The sequence below is a fragment of the Pezoporus occidentalis genome, unplaced genomic scaffold (assembly GCF_034315485.1).
Source record: "Pezoporus occidentalis ecotype Australia unplaced genomic scaffold, CSIRO_AGI_Poc_V1 ctg121, whole genome shotgun sequence".
Taxonomy (NCBI): domain Eukaryota; kingdom Metazoa; phylum Chordata; class Aves; order Psittaciformes; family Psittacidae; genus Pezoporus; species Pezoporus occidentalis.
The window spans coordinates 2,010,690-2,023,991 of NW_026913006.1; the positions used below are offsets into that span (position 1 = coordinate 2,010,690).

General features: G+C 41.7%; 1 protein-coding gene across 1 annotated transcript in view; it reads right to left on the reverse strand.

Annotated features, from left to right (window-relative positions):
- Positions 1-2,776: 2,776 nt before the first annotated feature.
- DHCR7 (7-dehydrocholesterol reductase) overlaps positions 2,777-13,302 on the reverse strand; it is a 36,645-nt gene continuing 26,119 nt past the window's right edge. Inside the window, exons 2-8 of the mRNA XM_062607281.1 lie at positions 9,385-9,488; positions 8,295-8,517; positions 7,497-7,587; positions 6,657-6,870; positions 6,025-6,229; positions 4,767-4,898; positions 2,777-4,384 (exon numbers count right to left, since the gene is read on the reverse strand). Coding sequence (XP_062463265.1) covers positions 3,920-4,384; positions 4,767-4,898; positions 6,025-6,229; positions 6,657-6,870; positions 7,497-7,587; positions 8,295-8,517; positions 9,385-9,482 — 1,428 coding nt within the window. The 5' untranslated portion in view covers positions 9,483-9,488 and the 3' untranslated portion in view covers positions 2,777-3,919. The remainder of the gene's footprint in view (positions 4,385-4,766; positions 4,899-6,024; positions 6,230-6,656; positions 6,871-7,496; positions 7,588-8,294; positions 8,518-9,384; positions 9,489-13,302) is intronic.

Sequence of the window (13,302 nt, forward strand, 5' to 3'; positions counted from 1 at the left end):
TTTTTATTTTATTATAGAGGAAGCCAATTTAACAGCACTGCCATGCATACAACAAAATATGACACAGGCGTCACCCTATGGGAAGTTGAGGAAGTTGATAGTAATTCAAATGATTAAGTTTTAAAGGACAACAATAATTGGATGCTGCTTAGAGTACTGGTTACATATTGCTTATAGTAGGATGAAGCTAACAGAATAGGTCAAGTGTTTTTTATGCTTCTCCAAAAATAATTTATTTGTAAGAAATACAAAACTGAACAGAATTAACACTTCCTTTTCCAGCCTGATACAGGCCCCTTTATACATATAGTACATACTTACTTGGTCTGTACTCCACACAGGTAGAACAGAAAGATATCTGTATGGACAGCAGACAAATCTGAAGAAGCACAATCTGTCATCCCTACAACAAACAGGATGCGAGTTTAGCCTGGCGATGGCCTCTTGCTTGAAAAAAACGTGACTAATTGCTTCCTACTATGAGTTTAACAATCTGGCTGACAATGAGCTCTCACATGGGCAACTAGGCTATCTGCACGGTAGAGTATTCTCAGCAGGAGTAGCAGTCTGCATCAGGGAGATAAAAGTGCTTATTCTGTGCTCCAATGTCAGACAGTACAGAAAGTCCTTTGAACAATATTAGATTTAACAGAAATCACCTAAAAGATGCATTTGAATGCATAAGGCTTTTATTACTCACAATAATGCCCTTCTGCTTCAATTTTCCCCAATTGAAAGTGCTGATCATTGGTCTTAAATGGGCAGTTTCTTCCACTAATAATCCAGGATTTATCAGTGATAAAAAGAGAGCATACTGTGCCACGCAAGGCTACAATGATTTCAAGTCCAGATTACCTTACAATATTTAAGTAGCCTTGACATTAACAGCAAACTGACGGTGCAATTTCCAAGGCAACATAAGAAAAGGATACAAGTATGAGGCCTTAAAAAAGCTGAGAAAAGAAACTATCCAATTACTCCAGCAAAGTCAAGGGCAGCCTGAAGTAATGCACTGCCAGGGACTGATGGGGTCCAACAGTCCTAGAAACCCACCCCTCAAGTTTTCCCTTCTTCTGAATTGGAGTTCTCTCAAATCAAGCATTGTGCCTTGATGAACTGTTATGAGATTGGGCTCTATATTTTCTATAAAGGCAATTTGCATTGATTTCCTTCCCCATTTCAGTATTAAAAGTCCTCTTAATCCATAGGAGTTCAAAGTTCAAATGTTCTAACACAGCAATATATGTGTTGCCAGTGACTGCATTATTGTTACAGCCATCATTCCCTCTCTGTTATTAACAGCACCTTAATGTATTAAAATTGTAACTGTTTTATTGCAATTTTGTGGATAACAAGGCCTGCAGATATTACTGGTAACTAGTAGAACTCTCTCTCAGAAGGCATCTCTATAAATCCTTGTACATCCAGCTGTGAAAGCCAAGCTACAACATATATTTGTTTTCTAAATTTGGGGAGGCCCTTTTTCTCCTGCCAAAACGATCCTTCCAGGAATTACTGCAACAAAACCAACACACACTTACTAGCTTTTTCACCATGAAGATCACTGCATTTAGCAACTCCTACAAAGGGAAAAAAAATGAAAAAAAAAACCACAAACCCAACCCAACCCAGTTTACATAGTTATCTACTTACAGTAAAAACTAAACTTTTGTGTAAAAAAAAAAATTAAAAAAGAATCAAAAAAAATAATCAAGTCTTTTAGCTTGAATATAACTACCAAGCTTGTTACTAGATAAATGATTAATACTATGATATCTCTTTATTTCTGTGGCCTTTACACATTCTTGAACCAGGTCTTGGAATTATACTCACTCTAGAGCTCCTTCTGAATCTGGTAACTTAGAAAGACAACTATGTAATAAGAAAAGAAATAGCTGAAAGCAGTATTTTTTTTTTTAATTGTCTTAAATCCAAGGATTTATTTCTTTTTTTTTACAATTATTATTTCATACAAATGACAGTGAACAGTTTTCTATCCACACTAAAGAAATCAATGTGGCCTTACCCATGGCTGCAGCTCCTCCAGGGGTATACCTATTCTGTCATGGGCTTATCCATGGCCATATACTTTGAGGTACTCCAGTGTGACCTCATGCACAGCCACAGATACTTGGAGGTATACCTCCTCCAGTGAGGGCTTATCCTTGGGCCACAATCCCTTCAGAGGTATACCTGCTGCGGCACAACCATGGTCACAGACACTTGTAGATGTACCTGCTCTTGCATGGGCTTATCCATGGCCACAGATGCTTCAGGGCATCCTGCTCCCATGTGGATTTATCCACAGGTGACAGTCCCTTTGACTGAAGTTCACAGCAGAGTTCCAGCCCGTCCAGTAGAGCAGCACAGACACAGGAGCCATGCTTGGCCATTGCCAGCCCAGACACATGGCCATTGCTGTTATCAGACCGTTCCCAGGCACGGCACAGGAAGATAAGCACTACAGCAAGCACCGAAAGCAAAAAAGCAGCCACTAACAAGCGCTAGACTGTAATATACAGTAAAACAAGCAAGCCCCATGGCAAGCACAGAAGACTGCCAGTGAACAGCTAAACAGCAATAACATCTACAGCTTCCGTTTAGCACATTCCAGACAAATCTGTCATTATCTCAAACCCTTCAAGACCTACATTGGGCACTAAAACGAACTGCCATGGTTTAACCACAGCAAGCAGCTAAGCCCCATATAGCCACTCACTCACTCCCCCTACCGTGGGATGGAGAACTGTAAAGGCAAAACCGAGAAAACTTGTGGTTTGAGATAAAGGCATTTTAATAGGTAAAGCAAAAGCCACAGGCTCAAACCAGAAAACCAAGAAATTCATTCATAACTTCCCATAGGAAGGCAGGTGATCAGCAATCTCCAGGGATCCATCACGCATAGTGGTTACTTGGGAAGACAAAGGCCATCATACCAAACGTGTACCCTTTCCTTCTTCCCCCAGCTTTATATGCTGAGCATGATGTCCTATGGCATGGGACATCCCTTGGGTCAGCCGGAGTCAGTTGTCCCGGCTGTGTCCCCTCCCAACTCCTTGTGCCTGCTCACTGGTGGGGTGAGGAGCAGAAAAGGCCTTGACTCTGTGCAAGCACTGCCCAGCATAACAGAAAGATCCCTGAATTAAAAACATTATTTTCAGCACAAATACACAACATCACCCCATACCAGCTACTATGAAGAAAATTAACTATCTCAACCAAAAATCAGCACTGCTCAGTATCTTCACAAAGCAAGTTTGGTTTCAGTCTCAAAATAACACTCAGTTGGTCATGCACCATATTATCAGGTACCGTAAACTAAACTAACTTCTGAACTATACCAATTTATACCAATTTTCACAAGCATTTGTATTAGATTATAACAACCTTCCCACACACCAGTTTATAAAGACCCCAGTTAACCTCTTGAAAAGCAAAAGACAATAAAACCTCCTTTGGGGGAGTCAGTGACTGTAGGTATGACCATCACAACCAACCATGTCAAACAACTTCTTTCCTACATGGATCACACAACCGTTTTCCTCCTCTTCTAAGTCACAGGAAGCTGATTCCAGGAAGAACTCTGCTGTTTCTTCCAGCTTTGGGATATTTCAGGAGTCTCAATACATGAACTTTTTCTTCAATTCCAAGTTAATTTTGAATAGGAGGGAAAAAAGAAAGTTCCAGGTAAAAGTCCTCTCAAAACCCAGGACATTCCAATACCTAATTTTATTTACTTTAAATACAGTCCACCTGCATGTTCCTTTAGTACAGTAAGCATTATTATCCAGCCACCCCTTCTCCTTCAGAACAGTATGAGTGTCCTTCACAAAGTGTTTTTGTTAGTTTAACAATATGGATAAACTCTCTTCGCCTCCAAAAAGCCTTTCTTATCTGTCCCTTGGTTTCTGTGTTAGCTTTAAAACACTCCTGGTAGGAGCCGGTAAGGGACCACTGCAGTGTAGCGCTTCCAGTCCTTCCCGTATTTGCTGAGACAACGGTGTTCATCCCTAATGCACCGGTGGGTTAGCAGAATAGTCATATAAACTATGTAGAAGTAAGGCAAGATGTGCTCAAAGCCACAAGCCAGGCAGTAGGCCAGGGAACCCATTAGGTCACCTGTGTAGTTAAAATGACGTGCCCACCCCCAGAATCCTGAGGTCATTAGCTTGCTGTAGTACTTGGTGCCTTCTACAGACATGTAGGAGCACTCTATGTACTCTGGTTTCTTCCCCCATATCTTGCAGTTGCCATTGGTACGACGGAAAAGGTCCTTCTGGTGGTTGGTCATTCTGAAGATGTAATAGCCAATGAAGCCCAGTATCAAGATGCCTATGGCATTGGCTGTGCCCAGCTGGACAGGGTAGTAAACCAGATACAAGCCCTGGGGGGAATGAAAAGAAACAATTAGTGATTTACCTTAAATATATGCTCCCATATATGAATTTGTGTTAAAATATGAACCAATACCCACCAAAAAAAAACCTCAACATGCTGGAGTGCAAAAAGGAATTAAAAGGATTTAGAAAAACATATAGACACAAGACAGTGATAGAAGAAAACACTGAAGGAGGGGAGAGGAAAAGATATCAAGTCCATACAAGCACAGTAAGCCTTCCTACAAGTGCATCATTACAAAGGATGTTGTAATGGTTACATTCAAACTGTCTAGAAACAGTTGAAGATACAAATCATACTGTCAAGGAGAATGTTTCTGGAAAGTTTCTTTCCTTTTAGCCCCAACACATATTGTACCATGTTTTTACCTGCAAAGTATAGAGGTAAGGCAACCAAACACAGTCTCCCCAGCCCAAATACCATCCAAAATGATCGTGGCAGATATCAATGGTTTTCAAATACCAGGCTTCATTCCAGAAGAAGTCCAAAACATAAATACCCTGAAACAGACCAACAACATTATTCACATTAATAATAGAGCACAGTCACCAATTATCCTGTTTAACAGCATCAGCCTCATCTTTCTGTGCTGTCTTGTGATAAGGGCGTAAAACTGACTTTTTTTATGTTAGCACCTCAAAAATAGGGTAGTAAGAGAAACACATCACACAAATATACTCCATCCAGAAGTATAAAGCAATAATAAATCATGCAAAGCAATATTAACCAAGATGACTAAGGAATTCAGGAAGAAGTTCTTTACTGTGAGGGTGGTGAGGCACTGGTACAGGTTGCCCAAAGAAGTGGTAATTACTCCATCCCTGGCAGTGTTCAAGGCCAGGTTGGACGCAGCCTTGGGTGACATGGTCTAGTGCGAGGCATCACTGCCCATGGCAGGGGGGTTGGAACTAGATGATCTTAAGCATTCTATGATTAAGACAAGTGTGCTACATAAGGGCACAGACTTCAGAAGTATACTCGCACTTGACCACCCATACCTCTCTTCAACTTGCAAGAGCCTTATGCTTTCAGAGAGGGGAAACAGAGATCCCATTGAGTGAGATTTTATTTACACTTATCAATGGATAAATAACAAACTATTACATGTACTTTGGACTTTGGGGTCTCTTCAATATAGAGCATAGCACCAGACTGGCTGTTTTTAGGTGTAGAGACATGTCTAGTTCTGCATGTCTCACACATACACACACAAAAAAAAACAAAACAAACCACCAATTTAGGTGCAGTGCTGCCCCCAGTAAAAAAACCTGTCCAATTTAGCTCCAACTAAAGCCATAGAATTTGTGATTGTTCTCTTTGGATTCAAGATCACGCTATGCCTGTTTCCAGAACATAGGATCAGAGAAGCATTTCTTAAGTTCACACTGAAATCTGCTGGTACAGGTATGACCATGCCAGTACTGGCACTGCATGAATACAGCAGAGTATTTACACTGGCACTCTGAATGAACACAAGTGTCCAAAAAATCAGATTCCAGTGCATGTTCTCTGAAAGAGGTTGTTTGGGCAAGGAAAAAAAAAATTCAATTTCAATACAATTTTTTTTTTTCTAGTTTAATAAAAATAGTTTATTTCTAAATTCTTACTTTGCTGCTCTGAATTTACCTGAAGAACGTTGACAAGGATCATGGAGTTAGTTACTTGGCCATACAGCTCCTGTTGTTTTGCAGCATAGGAAAGGTTAATTAGAGTCCAAGCTACAATACCAGGGCGCCCATTGAAGAAGAGCTTGAAATCAAACCACTTTCCTATTCGAGGGTTGAATTCAATCCCCATCATGTAGTCATAAAAGAAGTTGCCAGTGAATTTGCTAGAAAGCATAAAAAATTGGAAATATATGCAGTTACATACAAATACTATTCTAACTGCACATTTCAGATTTACTTGCTGTAATGATAATAAAACTGTAAAACCATATAGTGCTGTGCAAGACAACACAAACTGACTCAACCAAAGCATTCCATTAGCAGAGAGAAATTTTACCTTCAGAGATACCCTAGTTTTTTTCTTGGTAACATTTTTGAACAGTTTAACTACAACCTTCCCTATTTGTCACAAATAGGATTTATCTGTGACACTGAGGCTACCAGTCACATGATATGTAGCATGAAACAGAGGAAGGTGCTAACGAAGCAAAACACCAGTCATATATCGGCCTATTTGTGCCAGTAAAATATATTCTATTGCTATTCAGTACAGCATTCAATTTATATGTCCTATTGTTACAAATCACATACCAGTCTTTTGGATTGGTAGGGAAAAGGTAGCCTTTAATCATTGCAAATGTAGAAACTGCATATCCCAGGATATTGGCACACCACATGAGAGGAATCCAGTTGTCAAAAATGATGGTAGGGGAGAAGTAGTGGAAGTAATAGGCATTTGCAAACCAAAGCATGTGGGTAAAGATCCAAGCCTGAAGTCCATTTATTTCATATTTATTCACTATACCTAAAATATGAAGAAAATGAGTGTTTAGTGGCATTGCATTAATACAGCTTTTTATTTTAGACATATGCATACAATATATAGAAGCTTAATCAAGTACTATGACCTTACTCTCCTCAGCCTCCCAATTAAATATCTTGAGATACTTACCTGAAAGTTTCATTAGACTCCACTGTAACCATCAGGCTCTGCTAGGCTGAGTTTTTTCTCTTCAAGCAGTCAAGTTACTGTCTCCCTTAAAATTGCCTAAGGTATGAAGTTACCCTTTCACATGCGAAGTTCACATCACACATTTTGTTCAAGTCCCATGGGTTAACTTCATTGTCAAATACCAGCAGTAGTCCACTGCTGATTCTAAGAGCCAAAACTACCAGTCTGTATTCTTCCATTGCTGGTGCAGTGCCTGCCACATCATTAGTTTTACTAACAGCATGAAATGGAAATTCTATAACTTATCCTAAAAGATGACATAGATTGCTTTTTATTTTCCTTTGTAGCGAGCGTGAGGAAGGTGAAAGCATTTATGGCCATGTTTCCTTCAGCTCCACATGGGTTATAAAGAGTAAGTACAGAAATATTATCATTTTAAAAGATTGTATGGTTGGCAGGTATTTTAAGAAAGAACTTACCAGCAGGGGTGACAGCACCTTCTTGTACACCTCCTACATATCCAGGAAGAAATTTATGGCAAAAGTCAGGAAGGCATATATACAAAACCACCTAGAAGAAGGAGAACATATTAACAGAAAAACAAGACAAGATAAAACCCCCCAAACCACTGCCCTTTTCACGTACATACCAAATATAACACATGGCAGCTTCAAATAAGGATTGGATAAGCAAATACAGCACAATTTTGCTGTTTAGTTATTAAACAGCTCTAAAGATGTACTTCATGTATAGCTGGCATCCCTTTTTTGGTGGGGAGGCAGGACACTTGGTAACTAGATTCCTTATCCTTTTACTTTGAAGTTTATCTGTATTATAAGTAAGTAGTTCTCCAATTTGGGGAAAAAAAAAAAAAAAAAGTAGTGATATGGTTAAGTTTGAAGATATTTTACAAATATATGTAATGTCAGTGTTCTTTCACAGCCTGTCTGTAGAAAATATCACCCCTTCTGCAGTGTTAGTTTATGATTATTTATTGTGTATTAATTTAAGACAAATGGGTATTGGTCATATATAGTTGCTTTTTCTTAAAAACCACATCAAGGTTTTATCACACGAGGAATATTTGTGTATATTCCCTACATATTTATTTTTTGAATGCATAAGTGGCATTTGGATTCCAAAAAGCCATGGCACACAAGAAACACAGAAAAAGTAGATGTCACTGTGACATTCCATTATCCGTCATGTAAAAGGATTCATCAAGCAGCTGTTTGAAGAAACAGCCACTACATTTAGATTTTAACTCAATAACATACCTGGAAAGTGACCCAAAGGGCATAGATGCCAGCAGCCCTACAGGTCAGCATAGGAGTCTTGTTCCAGATGTCAGACAGATGTTTATTCCCCGTTAGCAAGTCAATGAGTGGATTCATCAGAGAGCACTGGTACTGGTCACAGGACATTATGAAGTAATACACGATAAGTGGTGCAAACATAAGCAGGAAAAGGACGCTTGCCAAGGAAAACCAGTCCACCTCCCTGTAATCCAAAATGGAGAAGTTTTTACCCCCTTAGTTTTCAGTTAGAACAGGGGTTTGATGAAGTCAGGCAATATTTTCAGCAGACCTCCTCAACTAACTGGATGAAAACTGAAAATGTTTTAAGGGCACTTATATTTCTTTGGGTCAAATAGGGCGTTACATACTTTACCACAATCTGTTATAAAACTATGCTAGTTGATCAGAGCAACAGAACAGATAATATCTCCTCCCCAAAAAGCAGATTATTATTACAACCTTCAATAAAATCACATAAGATTACCTATGATATGGCAATCATAGGTACAACTTGTTACCACTCCCAGCGGAATACCAGAATATTGTGCAAAGCTTCGAAACACAGAAGAGACACCCCTTGGGCAGCCATGAGTTGTACTTGTTCTACCACACACTGTAGCGGCAACCCATATAAACACCCATGGCTGTTTCCAGCTGCAACGCAGTACTAACACTTGCACAACTCCTTGAGAACAAGGATACCAGTCATAAGTCTTGCTGCAGCACAAGATGTCAGCTGGCAACATCACAGATGGATGCCTGTTCTTCAAATCTCAGGAAAATTGAGGTTAAAGTTCCAGTCTTAAAGGAACTAGAAGTTTGACTGATTTTTATGATCTGCTTTTTTGCAAGGATGACCCAAGCCATCTGGCAAGCTGTCTGTCCTAAAAATCTTCAAGGACTCTTCTTTGGCATCTGTTACTACAGCTTATTATTTATGAGCTTTCAAGAGGAGGGCAATGCAACAACCTGTTATTAATAGAGTTAAGTTTAAAAGGAATATAGCATCTATAGGAGTGTGAACCAATTTGAGATAAAATGACTAATTAGAGTCATCAGCTTCTCTCACCATGCTCTTCCCCACTGGACTTGAGATGTTTGAGTATTATTTTGGGTACTTTTGTATTTTCTTTCTTCAGAAGGTTTTTTCTCCTGCTGGGCTCCCATGATGTCCTGTATGAAAGAAAATATTCATGGTATTACTCCAGTTGGTTCTCAGTAATTCTTATGGCTCTACAGAAGAGAAACACAAATAGAAGTTATTAAAAAAAAATATGTAGCCTTCTGACTACAAGAAATTTGGGCGAAGAGGATAGGAAGGAAAAAAAATCCTTCCTACTTCCTTACGATCTGATATTCAGCAAAACATAATCAGAACACTGATTAACACCATTAAACGTCTTCCTAGCAGGAAATTTTATTTTAAGATATATTGTATAAGAGCTGGCTTATTACTTACCTGTGAGATGCAAAGAGGAAAAAAAACCTGGTTTGCCACATGCTTACAAAGCTCTGAAAATAACCATCTGTAACTAACTGCCTTTCTTAATTAGAGAAATTCTTACTGTTGCAACATTACCCGTACTGGACCTTGGCATATTATGTACTTTTCCCCAGACCCCTTGCTCCATACCTGTCAGCTACATCACAGAAAACAAGACAGCAGTTTATAATCCCATCTAAATCAGAAATCAGTGGCAATGGAAAAGGACTTACAAGGCCAGAACTAATTCTCTCTGTGGAACATGCATTACAGCTTTCTTTTGCATTGCCCACATACTTCTGTTGTTAAAAATCATTGTCCCATAACAAAATATTTGGTAACCCCCCCTCCAGCAAAAAGAAAAAGGTCTTGTGGGACAAGACAGACTCTAAGACACAAGGAGAGCTGTAGTTTGCCATTGAGGGGGCATTTGCCAAGCTGTTAGTTTTGTACCTTTTTGGGCTTTAATATTTCAACTCAAACCAGAAACCAGCAGTTACTTCCATTGAAACAGAAATTATAATATAACACAACACTGGCAGTGCCCTGAGCACACTAACAGGCCTTACTGTCCCTGACCAGCCTGGCCCAGGGCCTCCCCTTACCCATTTCAGCCCACCCCAGGGCCATCAATCCCTGCCCCAGTGATAACACAAGAGTACTGGACTCCAGCTCCACCAGAGCCCTGCCTAACCATGGGTCCTGCTGATGTCCCACGGCCTGATGTCCTGGCCCAGTCTCATTCCCATGGTCCTGTCTGGCCATTCTGGGTCCCTGTCTGACACTGCTTTTCCTCCCTAGGCCTGACCCTCCCCCCTGTGCTGATGGGCACTTGGCTGGCCTTGGCCTGGCCTAATCGCCACAGGACTGCCTGGCAACCAGGGGACCAGACCCTGACCTATAGACCCGCTGTTTCACCATGAACCTGCCTGACTATCTGGATTCTTGGTTGAACCTGGCCATAATCTCTGGGTCTTTGCTGCTCACCTCAAGGAGTTACTATGGGATGGACTGACAGGCAACCCCCTGCCTACAGCTGTGTTATCCCCAATGAGCTCCCAGACCCCTAGGGAGCAGCATTTCACGTTAAGATAAAGTAAGGACTCAAACAGGATCAGGCCAGCTGCAGGGATAATGCACCACACTCAGATTAAAACTACGTGGTATGTTACTCTGCAGCGATCTCCTCCACACATTTCAACAGAAGTGCTTATTTTCAGAAACAATCTAAAGATAACATTGCCAACCTGGTCAGACAGAAATCCTAATCAAATAATGCAAGAAGATACATGGGTGGCAAGAAGCCTATGTTACTTACTACTACAGTTATTTACTATTTCAGTTATTGTAAGTGCTACCACCCTATCCTTCAGCAGAAACGTTCCAAAATACAGTCAAACTTTTGCTTCACTTTGAGCCAGAAGTCTACATCTTCCTCAGCATCAATACTTTCACAACAAGATTTTTCAAGCAAGCAATGAAACAACCTCTGGAGGAGGTTATTGATCATGTACAAGAAACGGGAATGACAGGAGAATAATCATATCAAGATTGCAGTGTGAGCTTACTCCAGTTATTTGTGCTGGTTTTGCTTTATAACAGTAGTCCAAATTCTTACAATAAGCAATTAGAATACTAATAAAGATTTTACCAAGACAGAAAGGCTCTTACTCGGGAATTATCAGAGCTGGAAATATTTGGTTCAGATGAAACCTTTGACATCATTTAGTCCTCACTGAGAGCAAGGACAACTTACAACAGGTTGCTCAGCACCTTGCCTGGTTAGATTTTGAGTATTTTCAAAGATCCCACGACTTGTCAGTCCTACTGAGAAAGAGCAGGCCTCTTTTCTAAGAGGCCCAGAAAAGAAATCCTAGGTTGAGAATTTCCAGAGTGTTTAGGCTTGTAGTAGCCGAATAGCCCAGCTACTTTGCTGAGCTCAGCATACTCTATGTGAGAGCTGTGCCCAGCCTGCTGAGCACGTGTAAAAAGCCTGCCTGCAGCCGGCAGGCACGTGGCATTTGGTGCTACACCATTCTGTGTAATGATAATGATGTGTGTATCATTAATCCTATCAGACAACACAAAGACAGGATAATCACCAGATTACTAGTACTGGGAACGAGCTACATGAGAAGTGCTGGCATTTGTTCCCACAACCTGCAGTTCTTCATAGACTGCTCCAGTGTGGGCTCCCTGCATGGTCACCAGTCCTGCCAGCAAACCTGCTCTGGCATGGGCTTCTCTCTCCATGCGGCCACAGGTTCTGCCAGGAGCTTGCTCCAGTGTACAGAGCAGTTCCCATGAGGTCACAGCCTCCTTCAGGCCGTAGGTAGATATCTGCTCCACTGCTGGCCCACGTGGGGGCCTAGCTCACCATGGTCTGCAGGGGAATCTCTGCTCTGGTGCTTGGAGCACCTCGTCCCACCTTCTGTGCTGACCTTGGGGTCTGCCAAGTTGTTTCGCACATTCTCACTCCTCTCTCCAGCTGAAATTTTATAGTTTGGCTTTCCCCTTCCCCCCTTCTTGAATGTTATCCCAGAAGTGGTACCACTGTCACTGATGGGCTCACCCTTGGTCAGTCCATCTTGGAGCTGGCTGGCATCAGCACGCAAACCCAATACATTTAACCAGCTTCTTAGCAAGAGCATGAAACAAAATTCGCAATTAATGTATCACCTGCACAGAGAGCTCCAGAGATGCACTCTTCCCCAGAGTCCAAACCTCAGGGCTTAACAATGAAGTACTGCATTACTGCTCACATTGTGTTAAACTAGTAATCACGGCAACCACACAATTCACTTGGAAGCTTTCCCCATTTGGTGCCTAAGCTGCAGATCTAACATACAATTCACAAAGTAAATGTCACATGAAGCCCTTGCAAACAATAATACACGTGGTTGATGCTTTTAATCAGCATGCTCTAAAATCACTGAAGGAAACCTCGATGAGGAAGCATGGCAAAACCCCACATTTTGTCCTACAAAACCAAGGCAGACTCTTGTTTATGTATTTTCAAGAAAAGTCCCTTGCCAACATGCGATATGCCACATAGCCCCGTGCTTTACACAGAAGATCAGAGCAGCAGGCTGCTCGGGGCAGGGGGGCTCAGCACGCCCACATAGGCAGGTAAGGCAGCACCTTTCCACACACCAAGCCCTTCATGAGACACCGGCGCTATTACTGGGAAGGGGTCGCACGTTAAGAACACCCTCCGGAGTCAGGGAGCACTTAGTGAGCTCCGTACCTGCCCTCGCCAAGAACCGGCAGGTACGCACCCACGGGCGAGCTCACCAGCCCAGCGGACACTACCCACTTCCCGAAAACGGTGCGGGAGCAACTTACCGGTGCAGCTCGGTGCAGCTCGGTGCAGCTCGGTGCAGCTCGGCGCAGCTCGGCGCAGCTCGGCGCAGCTCGGCACAGCTCGGCACAGCTCGGCACAGCTCGGCACAGCCCGGCCGGCCGGCCAGCCAGCACCACGTTTCCTATTACACCAACGGGCTC